This window comes from Cyprinodon tularosa, unplaced genomic scaffold (assembly GCF_016077235.1).
Source record: "Cyprinodon tularosa strain WSP-4 unplaced genomic scaffold, ASM1607723v1 ctg195, whole genome shotgun sequence".
Taxonomy (NCBI): domain Eukaryota; kingdom Metazoa; phylum Chordata; class Actinopteri; order Cyprinodontiformes; family Cyprinodontidae; genus Cyprinodon; species Cyprinodon tularosa.
This window is the reverse complement of record NW_024038707.1, coordinates 395,001-421,132: the sequence shown is the minus strand read 5'-3', so window position 1 is coordinate 421,132 and position 26,132 is coordinate 395,001. Positions and strand designations below refer to the sequence as shown.

At 42.0% G+C, this 26,132-nt stretch overlaps 1 protein-coding gene across 6 annotated transcripts in view; it reads left to right on the top strand.

Annotated features, from left to right (window-relative positions):
• Window positions 1–23,395, top strand: part of mast3a (microtubule associated serine/threonine kinase 3a) — a 55,727-nt gene extending 32,332 nt beyond the window's left edge. For all 6 annotated transcript variants that reach the window (XM_038283537.1, XM_038283538.1, XM_038283540.1 and 3 more), the window contains 21 exons: window positions 746–821; window positions 953–1,162; window positions 1,527–1,628; window positions 3,636–3,768; window positions 5,280–5,365; window positions 5,491–5,576; window positions 5,680–5,888; window positions 8,256–8,394; window positions 8,473–8,605; window positions 8,691–8,856; window positions 9,465–9,566; window positions 11,852–11,974; window positions 12,054–12,163; window positions 12,248–12,429; window positions 14,270–14,394; window positions 14,468–14,656; window positions 14,741–14,964; window positions 17,286–17,408; window positions 19,210–19,346; window positions 21,743–21,927; window positions 22,008–23,395. In XM_038283537.1, the coding sequence (XP_038139465.1) occupies window positions 746–821; window positions 953–1,162; window positions 1,527–1,628; window positions 3,636–3,768; window positions 5,280–5,365; window positions 5,491–5,576; window positions 5,680–5,888; window positions 8,256–8,394; window positions 8,473–8,605; window positions 8,691–8,856; window positions 9,465–9,566; window positions 11,852–11,974; window positions 12,054–12,163; window positions 12,248–12,429; window positions 14,270–14,394; window positions 14,468–14,656; window positions 14,741–14,964; window positions 17,286–17,408; window positions 19,210–19,346; window positions 21,743–21,927; window positions 22,008–22,843 (3,676 nt within the window). In that variant the 3' untranslated portion in view covers window positions 22,844–23,395. The remainder of the gene's footprint in view (window positions 1–745; window positions 822–952; window positions 1,163–1,526; window positions 1,629–3,635; window positions 3,769–5,279; window positions 5,366–5,490; window positions 5,577–5,679; window positions 5,889–8,255; window positions 8,395–8,472; window positions 8,606–8,690; window positions 8,857–9,464; window positions 9,567–11,851; window positions 11,975–12,053; window positions 12,164–12,247; window positions 12,430–14,269; window positions 14,395–14,467; window positions 14,657–14,740; window positions 14,965–17,285; window positions 17,409–19,209; window positions 19,347–21,742; window positions 21,928–22,007) is intronic.
• Window positions 23,396–26,132: the final 2,737 nt, after the last annotated feature.

The window sequence follows — 26,132 nt, the reverse complement described above, 5'->3', positions numbered from 1 at the left end:
ATAAAGCTATGAGGCATAAGGATCAGATCAGGGTATTAACCTTCTGCCTGCAGCTAACCCTGGTATGTGTGTATTGGGCAGGGGGGGGGGGTCAGAGACAGAGGAAGAAGTACATACCACGAACTTTGTTGTTTTAGCTGTGTGTAATGCAGCTAAATCTCCAAGCATAAATGTTTAGTCCAATGTTGACTTCAGATCTTAGCTTCCAGATCCTCCTCACTCTTATTTGTTCAATCAAAACTTTGAAAACAGCCGGCATGTTAATGTTGCACCAGCTATGCTGACCACAGCCGCCTCAAAACAAAATAAGAAAATGATTTGATCTAATCAAATATCTCTGCAGAGAAACGCTTCCAATATTTAATCCTAATTACAGCTGAAGTTTATTGGTTTCTGCAGCCACCATGGTTTAATGATGACTTTATTACCATGTTTGAGCTTTTAGGTACAATTTTGATCCTGTGGATCAGAGAAATTCAAATGGCTTCTTTTCAAATCGGAGTTTAATGACTCAAATCTGATAAACAGCCAGTGAATAAAACTTAAACTGACTCCTACAGCAGGCAGTCGTACTTCAGTGGCCTGAATTTTTTAGGCAAATGTTAAATTTCTTTGTCTGTACGTCTGATCAGGTTTTTCTTTTTTTTTGTTATGCTCTGCAGATTTTGAATTTTCATATATTCATCCATTAAACATTTGCTCTTTGTCTGTTTCCATTGCTGTCCTTCGACTGGTTCTCGTCTAGCCCTGGGCGGACCTGCGGAACGTTCGACAATGAGGTTGTCATGATGAATCACGTCTACAAAGAGCGCTTCCCCAAGGTGAAATACACTGTTTTACCTCAAACTGGTGGCTTTCTGTTGGAATGAATGAATGAAACCATCTGGATATATATTTTCTTTACAAGTCAATATCTTATAAGTAAATCAAATTGACTGTTGTGGTTTCCCAGGCAACTGCTCAGATGGAGGGTCAGCTGGTCCACATCATTTCAGAGTATTCTCCAGATACGTCTCTCCCCCTGGCCGACGGCGTGCTGGGATTCATTCAGCACCAGCTGGTGGAGCTGGCCAGGGACTGCCTGGACAAGTCCCAGGACGGCCTGGTCACCTCCAGGTACTTCGTGGAGCTGCAGGAAAAGCTGGAGAAACTGCTCCATGAGGTGAGTCTTCCTCACGCATCCGAAAAAAGTCAAGATTTTCTTTGATAAGTAAAATCTGCCAACAGGAGTTTTTACTCCTTAATATGGGTTGGTTGCAGTGTTTTTTTGACAGCCATCTTAGATTCATTTGTAGTCTTAGTCCTCAGGACGAAAACTATTAGTCGAATTTTAGTCGTAACAATATCTGATAGTTTTAATTGACTAAAACTTAAAAAAGATTTAGTCAGTTTTATGTTGCAAAAAAAGTGAACCTTTACAATTTCAAATAACAACCAGATTTTTACCACACTGACAGCTCTAACCTTGTATTGTTTGTTCTATCCCACTAATAATAACGATAATAATCGCTCTCTGGTCCCTTCAGGCTTATGAGCGTTCAGAGAGCGAGGAGGTGACCATCATCACCAAGTTGGTGAAGAAGATCCTCATCATCATCTCCAGGCCTGCCAGACTGCTGGAGTGTTTGGTAAGAGCTACTAGTAATGGTAGTTAGCAGAGGGACCTAGCTGAATGTTGGTCCAGCAATCCTAAAGCCCCAAAGATCAAACTAGTTGCCTCCTCAGTCTGCTGAACGGTGAGTCATCTCTTAAAGGAAAAGTCCGGTCAGCAAGGAATAATCAAAGGATCATTATTTATACCTAAAACTAATAGGTTTGCAGTGATTTAATTAATTTAAAGTTACTCAGGAATAAAAATACTTTTTTTCGTTGCAGTCACTGAGTCTTGGAGCGGCCATTTCTGCCCAAATATAGTAACACCTAACCTGACTCCGCCAGATGGATTTTCTCCGCATATCCATCTGGAAACCTTCCGTTGAAGTAATTTTGGGAAGGGGCGAAAATACTGGTTAGCTGATTGGCCTATGTTGGTGATAGACGGGCCAAATAAACCAATCAGATCAACGAAGCATATGACGTACTAACAGAGCGAAGACGAAGAGGAGCCAATTGATAGATCAAACTCTTGCCGAAACCAGTCGGGAGAAGAGCAAAAACATCTTTTCCTCTGAGAAAAGCCTCCATAGCAGTGTTTTGCTCTTCTTTCAGTGAAGAAATACTCTGTAATTCCGATAAAACTTGCTCGATAGCCACGCTAACGCTAGTTTCATCGGCTGAAGCCGCCATGTTCTTTAGACTGAACTGTCGTGCTTCTCGTTGCGTCACACCTCGACCCGCCTCAAAGCCAACGCTGATTGGACGTTCGTTTGGTGAACGGCTCCAAATTTTCTTTAACGGAGAGTCTCCAGACTGATTAGCGAGTGAAATCTTGAAAGCTCGCGAGATCAGAATGGTCTCACGAGGCTAAGTAACCCCTCCCTCCTGTCATCTTCCAGCAGTGACGTCACGGTGCGGTTAGCCTAGCGCCATTCTCCCCGCTTTACAAGCAGAATCAATGGGAACTACTAGACACATCTGCAATCAACAACAATTATTGAAGATTTCCAGAGGACTTCACCATTGAAATTCACCAGAGCTATAGTGAAACTGACAATGCCCACGTGCATGGCAGCTGGATGTTGGAATACATCGGGTGAAACGCACAGAGCACATGCTGAAAATTCATGTCTGTTGTTGGTTGCGCTTGGTACAAACAATAGAAGTTCTCTCCTCTAAAATGCCCCACAAAAATGGCTCCATTCCCTGAGGTTACCGTGAAAAAAAAAAGATATTGCACCTTTCTGATTCCTGATCCTCCACGGACGGGTTGGTCGTTGAATCGCCAACTTGAAGAGGGAGGATTTGCCATCGAACTTCTGGCCAGAGAAAAAACCCGTAATATGTAGCCAACATTTGGAAGAAGAATGTTTTCAAGATGACTTGGATAATAGCGCGTTGTGACAAACACCAGATACAGCACTGGGACTTGATCAACAGCCGATACCGCACCGTGACGTCACAAACCAGTAGGTGGCAGTAGTGTTCTTTGACAAACATGGATGCCTGCAGTAAAGCACATTCACATGAGAATTACTCTGAATTAAAAAAACATTTATTTATTGAAAAGTATGTAATAATTTCAAATTTAAAGTTCCTTTATGAGTTTGAATTCTGAATATGAGCGGACTTTTCCTTTGAAGATGGGCTGTTCCTGTTGAGGCAGCAGCAGGATTTCTGTACCACACAGCGGGTACCTGGAGGTCCAGCTTCCATTAACCCACTGGGTTCCTATAGAGGAGAAAAGTTGATTTGAATGTTTTTGTGCTCTGGATGAGTTAAAAGAATATGATATAAAATTGTTCATATTTCTGTATTTATTCACTGTTTTGTAAATGCTTATTCCTCACTTTAATCTTTCCTTTCTTCCTTTGCTCCTTCTCAGGGTCATTCCTTCTGTTCTTTGCATATTTCCATTGGTTAGGCTGTCTTTTCTGTTGGTCTTTAGTTCCTTCTCCCCTTTCCTTCTCTGAACTCTCTGTATTTCAGACCCACCAGCTAAAGTCTCATTCTGTTTTCCTATTCTATTTACCGTACAGGAATTTGATCCAGAGGAGTTCTACCAGCGTTTGGAAGCTGCAGAGGGCCAAGCCAAAGTAGGCCATGGCATCAAGACCGACCTTCCTAGATACATCATCAGCCAACTGGGCCTCACCAGAGATCCACTGGAAGGTGCAGTGAAACCTTAATCATTGTTTTTATATCTTTATCCACTTATTATACCATCGTTAAACTTCCACAAATGACAATCTGAAGATTAAACGTCACAAATTTGCAGTGGTAGCGGGTTGGAAAATTATTTATTGGATTAATTGTCCAGAAAATAGAAGCCAACTGTAATGCCAATCAGCTAATGCAGGACTGACTGCGAGAAAACATCAGAAGTAGGTTCAACCACAGAGTCCAACAAAAGACAAACAGATAGGCATTATAGTGAAGAATCATATATTCAATGTATATAAGGTAGAAACATTATCTGCAGATATGTTAAAGAGCTATATAATAATAATTTGAAGGGATATGTGTATATTTATATTAAAAAAGATATGCAAAAGAATTAAAAGATATAATTAAGTTAAGCAATCAAAAATTAGGAGCAATATTTATGGTTATCAGGGGTGTAAATAATAATCGTTTCGTATCGATGCATCGATACGTCCGCAAGAGAATCGATTCATGTTTTTTTCTTTTCTCCGGTCTATTTTTATCCATTTGCTCCTGGGCGTAATTCTCCTCCCGTGCTGCGGTGGCGCTAAACCTATTTTGCCCTCCTACCTCGCTTCCTGGTTATACTCTTACAGCAGTGTGTCGCAGTGAGCTTGACGCAGACATTTTTTATTTATGCTCAATATTGAAGCGTGGTCTGTGCTACACGCTGTGGGTCTAGATACGGCCGAGGTGGCGAGGAAGTGGGGGCGAATTTAGTCCGATGACGGAGGGACTTGAGGGCCAAGAAGAGCTGAGATCCAAGTGGAAAAAGGGTCCCAGCTTTCTCGCGCACCTCGCTCTTCTAGCGGGTCAAACTTAACGAGTTGTTTCCCGCAATTTCGGTCATAAAAACAAAATAAGTCGGCCTCCTGTCTGCGGTCAGCTACAATTTGGGAGAGGAGAAGCGGAGCGTCTGTGGAGGGGGCGGGACGTCTGGAGCCGAGATATTGCATTGCACTCATTGCACTGATTTTGTGCAGTATTTTTTGATGCATAACGCTATTGCAGCTTTCATTGATTTATTTCAAACTTGAAACTTTGTTTAGCCTGTAAGGTATAAAAAATTACGATTAATCGTATGGTGGTGCATTCTTGAGTGTCAAAAATAATCGAATCGTTGGGTCAGGAAATCGATACTGAATCAAATCGCCATGATGGATGTGATATACACCCCTAATGGTCATTTGGTATTTTTTAAGAGAAAAAATAAGGGTTAATTTTTCACTATGTCATTGATTTATTTATAAAAATCTTACCTTATTGAATAAATATTTAGTTTGGAGTTAACATCAAAAAAATTGTCCCACTACTGGAGAATCTGCCCAAAAAGGCCAAAAATTCGTGCAGCGTATACCCGGCTTAAACTTCTTCAGCAGGGGGCGATCTCTATCCACTCACTCCCTTCACACTGAGCTGCTCACATGTGCATGAAACCCTGAATAGAACCTGAAGCTGTTTCTCCTCCGGTCCTGCAGAGGTGGTCCATTTGGAGCAGACCAGCCCGTGTCAGAGATCAGCCAGCAGGGAGTCCGATGACTCTGGAGAGGCAACACCTGTGCAGGTTTGTTCTCACCTCAGTCGTTTCTGCGAAGACGTGACGACCCTTTACATGACTGGTCGACATTAATAATACTTTAAGACAAACAAAGCAGCTTTTTGGGTTTTTTCTTTCTTTTCTGGAAGCAGAGCCGAGCAGCTTCCACCCCTCCTTGTCGAAAACCACGCGAGAGTGACTTTGAAACCATAAAGCTAATCAGCAACGGCGCCTACGGGTGAGTAATTCTCTCTCATAAATCTTACCCTTCCTTGATTTAGTGAATGTATCTTTTTTGCTTTGTTGTTAAATCTCGGGTCCATCTTTTTGCCGCCACGCAGAGCCGTGTACCTGGTGCGACACAAAGAGACCCGCCAACGCTTCGCCATGAAGCAGATCAACAGACAAAACCTGATCCTCAGGAACCAGATCCAGCAGGTGTTTGTGGAACGAGACATTCTCACGTTTGCTGAAAACCCGTTTGTGGTCTCCATGTTCTGCTCCTTTGAGACCAGGAGGCACCTCTGCATGGTCATGGAGTATGTAGAAGGTAACTATGAACAGCGGGGCAGGGTTTCACCTTCTCACTAATTGTCTCATCACCACCACAGACTTAAGTGGATCCTGTTGGGATTTACTAAAACAAAGTAGTGAAAATTGTTTTGGTTTCCCTTCAGTCCCAACAGTAAGTCCTTTGCTGTTTTCTTCACCAGTTTTCACGTTGACACAGACATTTAGGCTCAGTCTAAGATTCGTTCCTCCTGATGAGCACGTGGAGACTGTAGATATCTGTTTGCATTGTGTTGTCGACTCCTCAATCCCTCACCGAATGCTGCAGCGACAGTGGGGAGAAAAGGTCTCCCTTTTGACAGGAAGAAACGTCCAGCAGAACCAGGCTCAGTGGGTGCAGCCCTCTGCTGAAGCCGACTGGGATTCAAGGAGACAGAAGCAGACCCACAAAAGAAACAGAGAAGCCCTAATCCAGGGGTGCCCAACCAGTTGATCGCGATCTACCAGTCGATCGTGGGCGGAGTTTCAGTCGATTGTGAGAAGTTTTACAATGTAGACCTATTTATGGCTATGACAAAAAAAAAAAAACGTTTTTAAAAACACTAATCAAATCATTGATCATGAGAGGCCACGTCTATTTTCATAATAAAATGAAAAGTAAAAAGTATGCAGGGAACCTTTTTTTCTGCATGCTGATTGCTGGGCATGGTTTGCCACGGTTGCTAGGTTACCAGGGACTCTAAAGCGCGAAGAGGAATCTGCAGAGATAAGGAGATAATGACATCTATCCCAACTGATGGGGCTCCATCTATGGTTGGGCGCACTGCTGGATTTGTTGGTTTGTTCAAGCTGTCTGAAACTTTCCCGGATTTTTGGATCAGCCGCTGCATCATTCAGCAACAACAGTGTGGCAGTATTTTAAATATGAAGCATGTCATGAGTGTTGCGATGAAGATCGCTTGCTCTGTTCGGGCGGGGAGTTTTCAGAGGCGTTTATTCCGCCCAGCTGGAGGAGGCAGGTGGAGACCACACTGATCTGCTGCTGCACACCGACGTCAGGCGGCTGAGCAGCAGCAGATTCTTCTAAAGGTTTTTGGAACTGTTTTGTTCTTCGATTCTATATAGAACAGACGAGGCGTGTAAACTTGTTCTGTATATTTATTTCCAAACTTCCACAGAACCTTTCAGTAGCAAGCTACATTCAGACCTTCCCTCTCGCTCTAGCCTCCAACCCGTGACGCCATGCGCCCCATTGCATGCTGGGTATTGGAGTTCAAGAGCTTTCCGGCTCATAACATCACAGGAACTTTTGCCCAAAATTAAAGAAAGAGTCAACAACCCATTCTGCTGTATGTTACATCTTCACATCCACATAGTTTGTTCTTAGTATCTTTTTAACTGTTTTCCTGTTGAATTTTAATCCATCTGTCAGTTTCTCTGCCAACGCCATTGCCCATTATTTTTATTATGATTTATTTTTGTAATCTAAATAAAACATTAAAATTTACCTTTTTTTTTTTATTTAAAAAAAATAACGACTCGCCATTATTGGTTCGTCCCGATAGCGGCACCAATAAAAGCGTTGTTGCGGCCGGGACATTTGGGAGATGCACCATTAACTTTTTGTCTGGAAAATATGATCAAGTGTAAATGTAACCAAAATTGGCTCCAGCCAAGAGTTTTCTCCATGGCTAAACCAGGGAACATACATGAGGCTCAGTGGATTTTGTGCAAGAAGTCATTCAAGCTCAGAACGATGGGAATTAAGGCAGTGGAGTCGCACATGCGAAGCACGAAACACAAAGCGTCAAAATGGAGTTACAGAGAAACAGCTGGTATTTCTCAGTTTAGTTCCACCCTTGTCTCTGCAACGCCTCCACTTATCACCAAATCAAACATACTAAGAAAACCATACAAAGAAAAATAGCTGCAAAAAAGACTTAGCACTGGTTATGTTGGGGCTTTAAAACTGATTTGTTTTGTTCCCTGCTAAAACAAACTTTGTGAATTCAGTTAAATAATTGTTAAAATATTTCTGTCATTTGTGTGTTTTTAGCTTTCTTCCTGTATGGGAAGTTTTTAAAAATTTGAAACATTAGTGCAGTGGTTTATGTTAAAATAAACCTTTGGGTTAAGTTGTCGCAAGCAGGTTTTTCTTGTGTTTCTTGTGAATTTGGTCTTAAATTTTTATTTCAAGTGGCATTAAAAAGTCTTAAAAAGTCTTGAATTTAACTTTCCTTATGCTGTAGGAACCCTGATAGCCACTTGCTCTATTTACCGCCCATCAAAATAATTCAGAAAGGAGGATTCTATTAATATCTTAGAGCAAATGCTTTATGCACTTTTCCGATTTTGCTCTGCCTCATAATTAGCTGCTGCTCTGTAACCAGCTCCTCTCTGCTTTAAGGCGGGGATTGTGCCAACCTGCTGAAGAACATCGGCCCCCTCCCTGTGGACATGGCCAGGATGTACTTTGCAGAGACGGTGCTCGCCTTGGAATACCTCCACAACTACGGCATCGTGCACCGAGATCTCAAACCAGACAAGTGAGCGCCTCTTCAGCCAAACCAAACATTCATTCCCGTACTTCTCTCTTCACGCCGTCTTCCTCCCTCTCCTGGTAGTTTGTTGATCACCTCCATGGGTCACATTAAGCTGACGGACTTCGGGCTGTCGAAGATCGGTCTGATGAACATGACGACCAACTTGTACGAAGGACACATCGAAAAGGACACCAGGGAGTTTATAGACAAACAGGTCGGGTGCCTCGTCCTCTCAGGGTTTGGGCCTCGGTTCTCAAACTGAGCTCACCTCCCCCTCCCTCCTCTGTTGTCCTCTGCAGGTGTGCGGCACTCCAGAGTATATCGCTCCTGAGGTCATCTTGAGGCAGGGTTATGGCAAACCAGTGGACTGGTGGGCCATGGGGATCATCCTGTACGAGTTTCTGGTGGGCTGTGTGCCTTTCTTTGGAGACACTCCAGAGCAGCTCTTTGGTCAGGTGGTAAACGGTGAGTCGTTTTTCATTTCTATTGACAGTGATGTTTGGTTACACATAACAGCGTTTCCGCCGGTCATAAAAAATCATTAAAAGTGCTCATTGGAACATTCAGAAGTTTAGAAATCCTTTTGTAAGCAATTCTATAGTTTTTTTTCTTTATTATTCTTGATACAGCGCTTTACTTTTACCCACTGTGAGGTGTTTCTTGTGTGATACCAGAGACGCCTTTTTAAAGGCCGTCATTTGGCTCTGAACCAGCTGATATTAATCTGCACTGATAAGGAGGAGGATTGTTTTCTAATACTGAGAGATTTCAGCTGCTGTCTTGTCTTTCCATGCCCATTTCACTTTATTACACATAACTTAATTTCTGGACATATATGGTTTGATTTATTGGTATGTATGGGTTGCATCTGGTGAAAACGTCACGTCAATAGCGCCTCTAGAAACATATTTACTGAGAAAAATGGTGGCATGTTTAGTACTTAATTTACACAATGTATGTCATTGATTCAAATGTGTTTATAGTTGAATTACTTGAACGGAAAAATACATACCTGGGATTTTTTTTTCTTTCTTTCTCTGCAACAATCGGTGTCTTTGCTTTGCTGATTTTAGATGACATCATCTGGCCTGAAGGTGAAGATGCTCTGCCAGCCGACGCTCAGGACCTGATCACCCGACTGCTGAGACAGAACCCTCTGGAGCGTCTGGGAACAGGTCAGTGGCAGCGTGACAGAGAAGAAACCTTTCATCATCTTTTGTTTATATATATATATATATATATATATATATATATATACACACACACACACGCACATTATTTTTCCGTAAATGAACATTTAACCAGGTGATCGTCCTCCCTCCTAATTAGTCCATAACTTCTCACCTTTTAGTTTTTTTTGTCGCCTCTTTTACTTATTTCTGATTTACTCTCATATGTGAAAGAACAAACACTCCTAAACCTTCATCCATCATGGTCATACAATAATACTGAAAAAACAGACTTCTAGTCCCCAATTAATTCCCAAAAAACAAACTTTGTTTTTATAAACCTTTATTTGTACTGTAGCTGGCACATTAACAATAAGTTGTGGTATGCGATTTTTACAGTGGTGGCTTAAGCCGGGCGTACACTGTGCCATTTTTGGGGCGATTTTCCAGTTGTGCGAGAATCTTTCGAAAAAATTTAATAAGAAGAAATAATTTAATGCGTAGGTTTACTTTTTATGCATAACTCTTGCCCTTCTGAGACAAATCAATGTTTTGCAAGGTCCAAAATTGGGTCAAAAACCTACAAAAAAATAATGTACCAATTTAATAACAGAGTCAGTTTTTGGTTTTAATATATAAAAACTATTTACTGAGAATGTGTTTATTACGAAAGAGGATTAGGGCCACTGGGGAAAAAAAAAAAAAAAGTAAACTGATTTTAAAATGTTATTTCAGTTAAGTATGGGGAAAAAGTCAGAATTCTGACTTTAATCTCAGAATTCTGATTTTAATCTCTGAATTCTGACTTTTTTCTCTGAATTCTGACAGCTAACAAACATGTTCGCATCAAGCCATAGCCATGTCTGTTTTAGAGACTAGCTCTCTTGTTTTAATCACCTGCTCCTCCATTAATGAGGGGACCCCTCGGGCACGTAAAAAGTTGCCTAATTCCGTCATTTTCCACCAATGTGTCACTGGCCCTCTCAAACAACTCACATCTTTGTCAGTGAAGCTGAGTGCTCCACATCTCTTCCTTCATGGTGCCCATCTACATTAAGATCCAAAATTCTGAGATTAAAGTCAGAATTCTGACTTTTTTCCCATATTAAACTGAAATAATATTTAAAAATCAGTTAACTTTTTTTTTTCAGTGGCTCTAATCCTCTTCCGTAGTTTATTTATAAGCAACTATGCAAGCTAACAAACGTCTAGAAAAAGTACACTATATTATATTATATTATTTTCCATGTGAATCCCAGATTGTTCCTGCTTCTTTGTCTTTTCTAGAAAGTGCTTTAAATCCGTCCTAGCTATCTTTATCCATGCTGGCTCAGATCCTGACATTTGAAAAAAGGAGGCAGAGAAAGCAGAATAAAGCTACATGCTGCTAGCTTAGCCTTCTTGCTAAACCAGGTCCTGAAAAAGGACATTTCTTGCACTCTGTCTCTCTCAGCAAATACACTTCCTGTCACTCCTTACCTTTTTTTTTATTGCAGAGGAGCTGCTGCACATGTACAACTTTTAACGAGTCAATATTGAATTACGCTTTACTAGTCATTAAAGGTTAAATATCAATTAAATATCTTGCACATCTAAAATATATATATATATATATATATATATATATATATATATATATATATATACAGATATATATATATATATATATATACAGATATATTTCGAAATATTTTACATTTTAATTTAAATAAAATTATAAAAAAAATATTTTTTTTCTTAATCAGTGTCATTGGGAGTGGGGCGGCACCATAGCGCCCTCTATTGGCCAGCCGCCACTGCTGATTTAAACAAATCACTTTTTCTCAATTTCAAGCAACTGAGGGCTTTAGTGTTTTTACAGTTTTCTGGGATTTTATTCCGGATGAGTGGAGCATAAAAACTAAAAGCTTTTCTCCGTGTTTGGTTCTGATTCTGAAGGGTTGATTAAAGCCAGTAGACCCGATTGGTCTGGCTGTTGATCCACTGACAATAAGCCTGGAATGTTTCTTGGCGTTGAGCCTTTCAGTGATTTTTAGACTTAGACACGTATTTTAAAGTCTATTCTCTGAGATACATGGAGCCTGAGGAAGGACTTTAGAACTGGGCTGATGTTCTCCGTAGTTCGTTCTCAGTAGTAGTATATTAAAGGCTGGAGCCCAGAAAAAATCCCAGTCTAAAAGTATGGAGTCAAAAATGGACCATTAAAGATGCTTAAGGGTTAATTTGTTGTACAGTTTATGCTACGTTCAGATGTTTCAGAAAGAATCATTAATGATGTGTTTTGTCTACAGCTGGAACCACAGAGGTGAAGAGTCACATGTTCTTTTTGGGCCTGGACTGGAACGGCCTCCTGAGGCAGAAAGCAGAGTTCATACCTCAGCTGGAGTCTGAAGAGGACACCAGCTACTTTGACAGTATGTCGGTTATTTCTGAAACATCTCATCAGCTGTTGCCCAATCCAATTTTTTCTCTCTTCTCCTCTGCCTCCTGTAGCACGGTCGGAGCGCTACTGCCATCTGGGTTCCGATGACGACGAAACCAACGATGACGAGTCCAACCTGGAGCTCCGACAGTTCTCCTCAGTCGCTCACCGCTTCAGCAAGGTGGACGTCGCTCTGATTCGGCTCCTCGTTGTGTAAGGAAGACTAAACGCATCAAATGACGCATTTGCTTTTCCTGATCTGTAGGTGTACAGCAGCACAGAACACCTGTCCACGTCCACACCGTCCAATCAGAGCCTGTCTTCCTCGGAGCGAAGCCACAGCGAGGAGAAGGAGGACCGTTGGGACGGCAGGGGAGGCCTTTCACTGGGAGACGGATACAAGAACTTGGCCGGTGGAGACAAGAAGGCAGATGTACCCAGGGGGAGGTGAGTCTGAGCTTCTGATGGACCCAATGAACCTCCCTGTTCTGATCCTGCAGGTTTTCTGCTTATATGGAGGAATTTTCCTGCCTAAAACCAAAAATAAGGATTTTATTCATCTGCACTTTAAACTTGTACCGATCGCATGATGGATCTATTTGTGTGACACTCATGGTATGAGGAATGGTTGGCGCAGGTGTTCCCTCTAATGTTTCACGTGTCTGAGCATACATGCACCGCGGACCACTGAGCAGTAGGGGTGTAAATAATAATCGTTTTGTATCGATGCATCGATCCAACAGCCGACGATCCGATCAACACGTCCGCAAGAGAATCGATTCATGTTTTTTTTTTCCTCCGGTCTATTTTTATCCATTTGTTCCTGGGCGTAATTCTCCTCCCGTGCTGCGGTGGCGCTAAACCTATTTTGCCCTCCTACTGCGCTTCCTGATTATACTCTTACAGCAGTGTGTTGCAGTGAGCTTGACGCAGACATTTTTGATTTATGCTCAATATTGAAGCGTGGTCTGTGCTACACACTGTGGGTCTAGATACGGCCGAGGCAGCGAGGAAGTGGGGGCGAGTTTAGTCCGACGACGGAGGGACATGAGGGCCAAAAAGAGCGGAGATCCAGGTGGAAAAAGGGTCCCAGCGTTCTCACGCACCTCGCTCTTCTAGCGGGTCAAACTTCACGAGTTGTTTTCCGCAATTTCGGTCATAAAAACAAAACTAGCCGGCCTCCTGTCTGCGGTCAGCTACAATATGGGAGAGGAGCAGCGGAGTGTCTGTGGAGGGGGCGGGACGCCTGGAGCCGAGGTATTGCATTGCACTGATTTTGCGCAGTATTTTTTTGATGCGAGGCCTTTAAGAATCTATAACGCAGGGATATTATTATTTCAGTGAATGAGGTTTTTATAGGTGGAGTGCAACTTTTCTACTTCTTTCCCCCTCAACCACCACCCGGTCCTCTCTGCATCTGACCCCTACGGATCCCTCTGCGTGTGGTGGGTCCACAGGAAGGTGGAACCACGTCGTCTGTTCAGGCTGAACCCGGCCGGGCCCCGGGGGCATGGCCCAGCCACCATGCAGGCCCCAACCCCAGGGCTGGCTCCAGGGTGGGGCCTTGGCTTCGCCATACCAGACGACGTCACGGTCCTGGGTTTGATTCTGTCCATAAGGGTCTTGTGATCGAAATGAGTTTCCTTCGCAGGGTGGCTGAGCGCACCCTTCGAGATCGGTTTAGGAGCTCAGTTACCCGGGAGGAGCTCGGAGTCGTTGCTCCTCCACGTTGAAAGGAGTCAGCTGAGGTGGCTCGGGCGTCTGTTCCAGATGCCTCCTGGTCGCCTCCCTTAGGAGCTGTTCCAAGCTTGTCCTATTGGGAAAAGGGCTCATGGAAGGACCAGGACACGCTTGAGGGACTATGTCTCTGAGCTGGCCCTGTGTCACCTCAGGGCCCCCCCAGAGCCGCTGGAGTGGATCGGGAAGTCTGGAAATCTCAGCTTAGACTGCTGCCTCCGAGACCCGGCCCCGGATAAAGCGGAAGAACGTGGATGGATGGTTGATGTGCGAGTGTGTGCCTTATATGCCTCATTCCCATCGATGCTCTTTTTAAAGAGAAATAAGTCTTGTTTTTAGGAAGAACTTCAAAGTCTGTCTGTCTCTTTAGGAAACTAGTTTAGCAGAAACAAGAAAGGTTAAGCTCAATAATATGTGATATTTACATGGAGAAGAAAAGTATCTTTACAAAAGGACATATTGATCTTGTAGATGGGTTCATTCTGGGTTAAATGTCTAAATAAAGCTAGTGATACATTTTTAACGTGTCTTTTTTTTTTCCCTCTCGCAGCCTTCGTCCACGTGCCTCCTCCAGCCCGTCGCACCCAGAGCGCGGCGGCAGCGGCCCGCTGGTGATGAGCAGCACCCAGAGCCTGGATGTCACGGCTCGCTTCGCCATCCCCGCTGAGGAGGAAGGTAAAGCGGCTCGTCCGTCGTTACTTCATGTTTGGCGGGGGAACATGCGCTCACTCTGAACCCTGGCTTACAGACGGGATCGTTTCCAACCTGAGGCGGATCCGACTGCGCAGCAACAGCACGGGAACCAGGCCCTCGTTCCGTAGAGGGGCGTCCCGGCGGATCGCTCACCAACTTGAGACCCCAGAGAAACCCAGATCCCCGTCTGGCAACGTCCCCAAGTCTGCTTCAGTCTCCGGTCTGTCCCTCATCATCACCCCAGGTGAGACCCAGATGCAGCTTTGTTCAACGGCACAAATAAGAGCAGATTGTTTGACTCTAAATACTTCCTGCCTTCTGACACCAGACGACTCAGCAGTTCCTCCTTTGAGTCCCAAATCATCTCTGTCCCTGTCGTCCAACCCCTCGTCCCGGGACTCGTCCCCCAGCCGGGACCTGCCCGTCAGCGTCAGCTGCCTCAGGCCCCCGGTGGTCATCCACAGCTCGGGCAGGAGGTTTGGCTTTGCCCTGCGAGCCATCAGGGTGTACATGGGAGACAGCGACGTCTACACGGTTCACCACATGGTCTGGGTAGGTGGTCTGTAGACCCATCTGAAGTTAGCAGCATCAAAGCAAACCTGAACCGGTCCTATTTCAGGTTGGTTTGATGAGGTCAAATTTATGGAGTGAATTTTGTCCCATTGTTGAAAGCAAAGAACACATTTTGGAAATAAACATAAAAGCAATCCAGAAGTACCAATTTAAAAAATGTGTTAGTCAAAAAAAAACTTTTCTCAAATATTATGTTTTGGAAAAAAATAATTCAATACATTTTTTTTCACTTTTTTTAACATTTAAAGCACTTCAGATTTTTTTCCTTTTTTTTTCTTATCTTTTTTAAAATTTGAGTTTTACACATTTAAAATAATTTTACAGACCACATTCTCTTCACTTCTGGTTGAAAATGGATTTCTATCGGTCGGCTGGACGTTGGCAGCAAAATTTTTATTGGTGAAAGCGAGCACGTGCATGAGGCTTGAAGAAAAAAGTGATTTGAAAAACACAATTTGAAAAGATTGCAATTCAAAGAAATCAACTGAACAAGGAGAAATAATAAAATTAATAAATAAAAGGAAATGATAAATAAAATCTAGGAAAGCGGCAAAGTTCTTTTCAAAACCTTTTCCTGATTTAAGAAGTTTGTCATTCCACAAAATTTAGAAAAACAATCCACTGGACTTTGTTTCCAAGTTTGAAGACTTTTCTCTTCCCATCCAGGAAGCTTTTTAATTCAAAATGTCAGAAATAGCGTTGAGTTCCAGGTTTTATAGAGTGGACCAAAAACAAAGCCTTGTTTTGGCATTAAAAACATGCAAATTATTCCTAAGTGTCGTCTTCAAACTTGGAAACAAAGTCCAGTGGATTGTTTTTATTACGTTTTTCTTGGAAAGTTTGATAAAGTTTCATTTCTGTTTCCTGGAATTTCCAAATATCAAAATTAACTCTATAAACATTAAATTTCACTCGTTCTAAAACCCATATTTTAATCTGTGTTTTTTATCTAATGTTCATTGAGTCAAACATCTAGCCTTAAAGGAATAGCACACCCAAAACATGATTAGCCTTCATTTTCTACTCACCCCCATGCTGAACAACACTCTGGAGTACTTTTTTGATATCTCAAATGCATCTGGAGATCTGGGAGGCTTCTTGCTGTCTGCTGACATTCAAATAATGGAGGTCTATGGCGCCCGAGGCAGAAAGGTCCATAAAAGTCCACAAAAAACGTGTCAATATTCCTCCATACTGCTCGTCCAATGTATTCCAAGTGTCCTGAGTGGGTAGCATCCTGAATTTACTCGAAACGAAGTCATTTAGAATGTTTTTAGAGCATAAACAGTAGTGTATAGGATTTCCTAAAAGCGCGTTCACGAGTCTGCGGAAACCGCGGCAGACCAAACCAGATGAAAGTGCGCATTCAGCTCGGCAAAGAACTCATGCTCTTCCTCAACACTGAAGTCCTCAGACATTTTTCTTTCGTTGTTTCTTTCTTTGCACAGGTAAACAGCACATTTCTTCTTCTACGCTTGCATTATCGGCAGAGCAGACGCTGAATGCGCACTTTCATCTGGTTTGGTCTGCCGCGGTTTCCGTAGACTCGTGAACACACTTTCAGGAAATCCTATACACTACTGTTTATGCTCTAAAACATTCTAAATGACTTCGTTTCGAGTAAATTCTGGATGCTACCCACTCAGGACACTTGGAATACATTGGACGAACAGTATGGAGGAATATTGACACGTTTTTTGTGGACTTTTATGGACCTTTCTGCCTCGGGCGCCATAGACCTCCATTATTTGAATGTCAGCAGACAGCAAGAAGCCTCCCAGATCTCCAGATGCATTTGAGATATCAAAAAAGTACTCCAGAGTGTTGTTCAGCATGGGGGTGAGTAGAAAATGAAGGCTAATCATGTTTTGGGTGTACTATTCCTTTAAGTATTATAATATTGGGTCCATGTTGTGTGTGTTTGGTTCAACAAATATGATCTTTAATAATGTTAAATATCAGTTATTGACCCGGAGTTTTATATCTGTGCATATTGCCAATATAACCTGTTATTATCTACCTCCCTACCCTTTAAAGAATTTGTCCCTCTGCTTCAGTTTAATACCCACAATCCTTTGTTGCATCACCAAACACACACCTCATCACCCTTTCCTCCTCCTGAAACTAAAACGGTAACGAGAAGGAAATGAACATCTGATGTTCTTCTAACAAGCAAACAAAACCAGAGTGGATGATGTTCTATTATTATTTCCGACCTGTGATGTGAATCTAGAATGTGAAGTTCCTCCCTGAAGGTGGACGGTCAAACCTGAACCTCCTTTTGTTCTGTTTGGGTTCAGTCTGTTGAGGACGGCAGTCCGGCACGCGAGGCGGGGCTGAGGGCCGGCGACCTCATCACCCACGTCAACGGGGAGTCCGTCCAGGGTCTGGTCCACACCGAGGTGGTGGAGCTTCTGCTAAAGGTACGACTATAGGCGCCCATTTCCACACATGTTGGTGTTGATCCTGTAATAACACAGCTCATTGATCTGGGAACAGAACTGAACCCAACGACAAACGGTTGATGTTTACTAAGTTAAAAGTATTTTAGCTTAATATGGCTAACTGAGCCAGCTAAAAGAGGCTAACCTGTTAGCTACTGAGCACAGCTAGCCACAGCACTACACACCTCTTCCCCTTTATATTGTGGTCTTGCAGTTACTTTGTTCACCATGAACAGATTTTTTCATCTTTATCAATCAGTTAAATATTCCTCGGTCGACAGACACGCTAACGCTAAAGATGTTCCCGACTCGCCACACTGTCTGTGGCAACGTTCAGCCCATCATAGCATAACCTCACTAGCTTGCACAAGACCCAAGCAGATCTGCTAGCTACAGCGGGTGGGTTCCCGGGTCAGCGGCCATTTCTCAATCTGTGCGTTCTCATTTGCTCGTGAAACGTCCTCAGCTACAGCCATAGTACTATTCCAATTCACAAGAACAAGAGGACAGAGAACGGACAAAGTCCCTGGATGTTGTTCTAGCCCCTCCCTCTTTACCCAGCTTGCATCCCAGCAGACTTGTCTTTCTCCAGACTGACAGCTGTCCCAGCATGCACTGCGGCAGCAGCAGCTTCAGAATAGCGCTCACAGAGTTCAGAGTATTAAATTAAAAGTTCACTTTTCTGTTTCCGTTGTTCAATAAAAGTACGTTTTAAGATAGTTTGAGGTGAGAAAGTTATACTTTTACGCGTCGCAATATACCGATTTACTGATTTAGTGCATAATTAAAATTTTAAAAAGAGTTCTGATGTTGAGAGGACCATGGCAACCAGCGGTTCGCCAAGGCTAACTGCAGCCTGGGCTAACGGTAGCCCTTCTGCAGCAGCAGTGTGTGAAGGACCGCCGGCTATGATGGAGTTTTTTTGTTTTATTTGGCAAAATGTTTATTTGATTTGTGTTTATCTGTTTTAATCATTATTCACCCACTAAATGAAAAACTCATGATTTATTGTTATCTAAAGACTGTTAATAACAGGAGATGAAATGCAGCTCTAGACCAGCAGAGCGTGTGGTGACATCATCAGTACGCTTCTGTTCCAATTGTCCCACATTTACTCTGCGTGCTCCCGGTCTCCCCAAGTCCATACTTTCCTGCGTTCTTATCCAGAACGTACTTGGCGAGAACACAAGTCATGTTGGCCATGCGCCGTCCTTTTTATAATATACTGGCCTGTGTTGCAGGAAGCTGACAGATAATTTCATTGACTAAATTTAGCCACACTTACTGCTGCACAAACAGACGGTTGCCACAGCAACTTCTTCGCTGTTATTCGTCAGCCTCCATCTTTCGACGAGCATAGAAACTATGAATCAAAAATAAATGAATAGAATGATTATAGGAGGATTGAACGATTAGAACCTTTTCTGATCAATATTCGATTCTTTGAGCACAAACTGAGCAGAAACCGTTAAATATTAACCAGTTTTTTTATTACATATTTACCGTTAGCTAAGACTAAAAGCTGAATATTCTGATCCGTTTATTTAATTTATATTAAATGATTAAGAGTCTTGTGTTTAAACAGATTCAGCATTCCTTTAACTATAAATCATTTAGATACTTCTAGGTGTTCTGAGTTTATCAGAGTTTTTAGTCAACGGAACAATGTTAGAAATTTTCTTCAAATCAGGATAAATGGATTCAAAAACAAACGTAAGTAAAATATGAAACAAAGGCTTGTCTGTTTCACACCAACTACTGGCTGAAATGTTTCCCACAGAGCGGCAACAAGGTGACCCTGCAAACAACGGCGCTGGAGAACACGTCCATCAAGGTGGGCCCCGCCAGGAGGGCCAGCTACAGGGCCAAGATGGTCAGACGCAGCAAGAAGAGCAAGAAGAAGGACGGTCAGGAGAGGTGGGTTGGCTCTGCATGGCGGCTGGTGCTGCGGGAAAAAAAAGTATTCAGCTGTAAAGTCCAGTTAAATAAATGGAGATCCATGGATTTCACTCAGTCGCCACTTTATTTTCACTGCAAAGAAAAATAACATCTTGGCGTAAAATCCAGCCCTGCTGAACAGAGTTTATCTCACTAGTTTAAACCCTGCAGGAAGGCTATGAACGTCTCCACATACTGTTACCCAAACAATTCAAGGCAGTTGGAAACAACGTTAGAAATAATCCCAGAGAAACAGTCTAGCTTGTTATAAGGACCATTATTTTTATCCTAAACTCTCCCTAAAGCCCCTGTCACACCTTTACGATTTAGACCAGCGTGTGCCTGACCAAAAATCTGGCAAAAACGCTGGCAAAATTATGGCCGTGTTTTCTGAAAGTTATGAGTACGCTGAAACACGGCGGCACACGTTGACATACGGCGAGTATGTCGAGATATTTTGAGAGTGCTCAGAATTTCCTGACATATCTAATAAAATATTGATACTGTTTTTATGAAAAGATACACATATTGTCTAAAGAAATATTGCAATAATTGATAGAATTTTGCCCGCAAAAGCATAAGGAAAGTTAAATTCAAGACTTTTTAAGACTTTTTTTTGCCACTTGAAATAAAAATTTAAGACCAAATTCACAAGAAACACAAGAAAAACCTGCTTGCAACAACTTAACCCAAAGGTTTATTTTAACATAAACCGCTGCACTAATGTTTCAAATGTTGAAAAGCTTCCCATACAGGAAGAAAGCTAAAAACACACAAATGACAGATATATTTTAACAATTATTTAGCTGAAATTGACAAACTTTGTTTTAGCAGGGAACAAAACAAATCAGCTTTAAAACCCCAACATAACCAGTGCTAAGTCTTTTCTGCAGCTATTTTTTGCAGGGTCCTTAAAAAGTCTTAAAAGGCATTGAATTCTTCAAAACAAAACTGAGGCCTTAATTGGTATTAAAATGTCTTAAATCAGTCTTTCGTTGGTCATAATAAAAAAAATAAAAAAATCATAAATAGGATTATTTTTATTACGATTTATTTTTGTAATCTAAATGAAACTTGAAAATTTTTTTTATTTTTTAAATAACGGCTCACCATTATTGGTTCCGTCCCGATAGCAGAACCAATAAAAGCGGCCGGGACATTTGGGAGATGCGCCATTAACATTTTGTCTGGAAAATATGAGCAAGTGTAAATGTAACCAAAATTGGCTCCAGCCAAGAGTTTCCTCCATGGCTAAAACCAGGGAACATACATGAGGCTCAGTGGATTTAGTGCAAGAAGTCATTCAAGCTCAGAACGATGGGAATTAAGGCAGTGGAGTCGCACATGCGGAGCACGAAACACAAAGCGTCAAAATGGAGTTACGGAGAAACAGCCGGTATTTCTCAGTTTAGTTCCACCCTTGTCTCTGCAACGCCTCCACTTATCACCAAATCAAACATACTAAGAAAACCATACAAAGAAAAATAGCTGCAAAAAAGACTTAGCACTGGTTATGTTGTGGCTTTAAAACTGATTTGTTTTGTTCCCTGCTAAAACAAAGTTTGTGAATTCAGTTAAATAAATGTTAAAATATATCTGTCATTTGTGTGTTTTTAGCTTTCTTCCTGTATGGGAAGCTTTTCAAAATTTGAAACATTAGTGCAGTGGTTTATGTTAAAATAAACCTTTGGGTTAAGTTGATGCAAGCAGGTTTTTCTTGTGTTTCTTGTGAATTTGGTCTTAAATTTTTATTTCAAGTGGCATTAAAAAGTCTCTAAAAGTCTTGAATTTAACTTTCCTTATGCTGTAGGACCCTGGCAATTCAAAGAAATCAACTTGACAGGGAGAAAAAATAAAATGAATAAAAATAAATAATAAATAAAATCTAGGAAAGCAGCAAAGTTCTTTTCAAAACCTTTTCCTGATTTAAGAAGTTTGTCAAAGTGCTGGTGAAGATCCTCAGTCATTCCAAAAAAAACAATACACTGGAATTTGTTTCCAAGTTTGAAGACATTTCTCTTCCAATCAAGGAAGCTTTTTAATTTAAAATGTCAGAAATAGTGTTGAGTTCCAGGTTTTATAGAGTAGACCAAAAACAAAGCCTTGTTTTGGCTTAGAAAACATGCAAATTGTTCCTAAGTGTCGTCTTAAAACTTGCGGATAGATGAGTCTGAGTAGCGCCATCTCACTGCGGAGCTGAATCTGATGTGGTTTTTAGACGTACAGTGTGAGCAGGTAGATCGCATCAGAGCGTCGGGTCGCACAGCGATGATGAAGCTCATCTCTGCTAAATCAATACCTGGAAGAGGGAACTAACAGATGGATTCGGGAAGCGTTGGGAATGATTTAATCACGACATTGTTTTGTTTTTTCAGCACCAGACGTCGCATCATTAAGAAGCTGTCCAAGCATACGGCTCCCCCCCCGATGCAGAACAGCCGTAGCTTCTCCTCTGGCTTCCCGCAGTCGTCCAGCGACAGCCTCTCCGGTTCCCCCACACACAGCCTGTCCCCCGGGCCGTCCACGCCGTGTCGCTCCCCCGCGCCGGACCACTCTGGAGGTGGGAGTCTTTCTTCATCGGCGAGAAGGAAACGTTTCCACTAAATCTCACCTCCTTTCCTGTTTCTCCTCATCCATCAGATTCTAGTTCGTCTCCTTGCTCCAGTTCTCCCAACTCTCCGGTACCGCAGGCTCGTCCCAGCTCCCTCCACGTCCACGGCCGTTACGCCAAGGCAGGGCGCTGCAAGTCCACCAGCAGCATCCCTCCGTCCCCTCTGGCCTGTATCCCTCCGCCGCAGCCCCCGTCCCCTCAGTGCTCCCCTTCCTGTCTCCAGAATCACCCTAAATCCCTGCAGGGCTTCCACGGGAAGACGTCGTCCCCTCCCACCGTCGCCCGTCACTCGGTGCGCCCCCGCAGCGTAGAGCCGCCGCGCTCGCCCTTGCTCAAGAGGGTACAGTCAGCGGAGAAGCTGACTGGAGACAAAACGGGTAAGGGGAGTTACCACGGCGACAGGAAGGCGTACAACACCCGCCGGCACACCATGGAGATGCCGCTGTCTGAGGGGGAGGGACTGGAGGACGAGGAGGGAGACGCCGGCACCAGGTTCGTCTGTGTGGGGGAGCACGGTCGCCAGGGGCTGAGCCTCGGGGGGCAGAAAGAAACCCACGACCCCGTAGGCGGCGGCGGCAACCACCAGCGGGCGTCGGGCTCTCCTCAGCACCGCGGCGGCCACCCGAAGGAGGCGGTGAGGAAGCTGGCTCTGTCGGAGCGCAGGGAGTCGTTCAAGAAGCAGGGTGCCGTGCAGCAGCTGAACTTCGACCTGGAGGAGACGGCGAAGCCGGAGGCGTCCAGGGTGTCCTGGATCAACCCCTCCCAGCCCGAACCCAGCAGGAGGCCAGAAGAAGGCGGAGCTCAGAGCGCCGCTCAGAGCGCCGCTCAGCCCAAAGCGAAGTGTAAAGGAAAAGAAGGGCTTTAGATCCAACAAACGACGCATGAATCCAGAAGGAGAAACATCATCCTGAAGTCGTCATCATCCTCAGCTCTTTACCTCCTCTCCTCAGATCACTGTGGCGCCAGAAGTAGTCTGTAAATATTTTAGTTCATTTGCAGGAACTGATATTTATGGCCTTTTAGGCTTTTTTCTTTTTTTTTTTTTAAGACCTGTGATGCTTCAGACGGAAAAAATGGGACAGAGTAGTTTGACATAGTACTTCCCAACAAATATATTCTGTGTTCGACTGTGGCCGTTAGTCCTGGACACCGTGTATGAATCGGTGCTCCGCATCACTCGCTGGGTTTTAAGCCCAAAAGAGGAACTCCTCCTCCTCCTCCTCCTCCTCCTGCCGTCAGAGCTGAAACTCCTGCAGGAAAGACAGGATGGCGTGGGAACTGTTAATGCTTCCAGTCTGCTTCTCATGCATCAACGCAACAAGCAAAGGTATGGAGGGAAAGTTGCTCCAATATTTCTGAACACAACAAAAAATTAAAAATTTGAAGAAAATATTTTTCAAAAATGGAAATGTTAAGGTTTACAGAGTGATTTTTAATGTTAAAACTTTTGTTTAACATTTAAAAGTTTGCTTTTTTAATTTAATTTTGAAATTTGTTTTATACCATTTTCTTTTTCCACATTTGCATCCTTTTTTCAAATTTTTTTTCTTTTTTTTTTATTGTTCTAAGAGACTCATTTTGACAAAATTTTCAAGTCCAATTTTACAGATAAATCTCGAAGTGGCCCGATAAATATTAGTCTACACAACTGCCTCCATACATTTATTATTATTTTTTTTTACAATAATTTTTTGTGAAAGAAAATCTTAAAAGAAATTAGATTTTTTTTTTATTAATTACAAAAAATTATTTTGAATATTTAATAAAAAAATATTGACCCTAACCCTTTTTAAACAATTGAAAATTAATAAAAAATGAAAATTTATTTGAAAAATCAAATCTGAGAAAGCAAACTTAGTAGAATGTTTACATATACGTTAAAAATCATTCTCAAGTACTTTTTTTGACTAAGACATTCTTCAGTCCTATTTTTGAAACCTAGTTTGTTCAAATTACTTTTCATGAAATTTTCTCTTTGCGTTCAAAAATATTGGAACAAATTTCTCTCCATACATCACAGCTCTGCCGTCTTTTCTTGGTTTTGTTTCATTTTCATGTGTTTTATGAAGAACTGTTTACATTTTAGCAGGTTTCTGTGTTTTAAAATGCTAGAATTCAACAGGTGGATGAAGGAACGGGGAAACTTGTACATTTTGATAAGGAACCGTCTTGTTTTAATGCTAACGATAACCCGAGCCGTACGTTATGGTGGACCTTAGAGCAGCTGTGTCACTGTGGTGTCTCGTGGCCTTTTTTGAAAGTAAAAGGAGTCAAATGAGAGCAATCTGTTTGACTTTAATTTCTCTTTTTTTTCTTTTCTTTTTTTTAAAGGTTGGGCCTTGAGTTTTTAATCAGAAATTTTATTTTAAATAAATAATTTTTGTTTTTTTTCCTAGAATTATAACACTTTTTTTTTTTTTTTTTATGCAGCAAGTTTGCAATAATTTAGTCCAACCTTCACCGATATGAATACTGAGTAAAGGAGGAATAAATGAAATGATTAATGGGAGAAACTGGACCTAATGGTTCACGATTAAATTCAGCTTTTTATTTCTTCACTGTGTTTCAGGGTGGAAATATGTTGTGATGGTAGTTTAGGTGAAATCCAATTCATGTTCAGCTGTTTGAGACCGTTTTTGTTTTTTTTCTCAACCATTTTAGGCTTACGTGTCTCCTTTTGTATCTGTTCACAGAGAATTTCATTCAGTGTGTGAGAATTCAAATGAAAGTGTTCCCCAATCAACTAATAGGTGTCACACAGCTGCTGCTGCTTCTGTCTGCTGTGACATCTTCCTTTATTCTCTCCTATTAAAAGTGCTTGAAATAAATCAACTGCAAAGGGATGACGTCGTTTTTGTCTCGTAATGTTTTTCTTTTCAGGCCTCCTGTATTTCAAGCTGCTCATCTACAGGGTATTTATATTAAACTACAAAGATTTTCAGAGGATTTCTGTGACAAAAAGTACCTTAAAATAACCAAGAGGGGGCAGTAGAGAGCCGCCAGTAAAATGTCAACACTCATCTCTATATACTTAAATTAGACATACAACTGATCCTAAATAATTATCAACCAAATGAAGATTCAGATTCAAAGAAATCTTTTAGTCCTCGCGTTTTGTCCAAAGATTAGGATGGACTAAATTCCTCCCAACCTCAGGAGCTCTTTACTATAGATACAATCAGTTGCTGTGCAAACTTTTCCATCAATCTCCTGCCGTTAAGAAAACAGCTTAAAATAACGTGATTAAACTCGTCATATCACGAGAAAAAAAGTCAATATTTCATGAAAACTCTTGCGCCGTTATCCCCTCCATCAAAATGAGAATTGTTGAGAATCGTGAAGTTAAGTAATATACTTAATATTAAACCTTTTACTCCATCAGCATCAAATCATGAGGCTTTTCTGTTACACAAAATGAGCTCAGATTGAGGGCGGTGTGGTTGATTGCTTTTCTTCTTGAATTTAATAAAAATGCAAAATAACATAGCTGTGCTGGTCATATATATACAGTGTGTGTATATATAAAGTACTCAAGTTGAGGGGGGGATGGCATCCCCCCCTTCTTAAAAAAATCGTAATAATCATCCCCCCATACCATCCCCTGTGACATTTTATTACTGAATGCGTAAAATTTCTACTATAAACAGTAATGTCAATAATAATGCCTTTTCAACATGTGGCGGTCTGTGGGCTTACGAGTAGCCTGAGCAAATAAATAAAATCAAATATATATTGTGTGTGGCCATGTCTTTAATACCTGGTGGGGACAATTTCCTAGGAATATGCAACATTTTGGGGACTCATAGGTACTTATGGGGACCAACAACTGGTCCCCATAAGGAAAGTTTCTCCTCTTGGGGTGGGGGTTAGGTTTAGGACTAAGGTGTGAATTGAGTTTAGGTTAGGTTTAGGGATAGGTATGTGTCGGTAATGGCTAGGGTTAGGGCAAGTGTAATGGTTAGGCCATATAAATTAGTGGGAAATGAATGGAAGTCACTGGAAGGTCCCCACAAGGATATTATGACACGTGTGTGTGTGTGTATTCACTGCTCAAAAAGATTAAAGGAACACTTTGAAAACACATCTACAGAAGAGGATTAGGGCCACTGGGAAAAAAAAAGTGTTAACTGATTTTTAAATGTTATTTCAGTTTA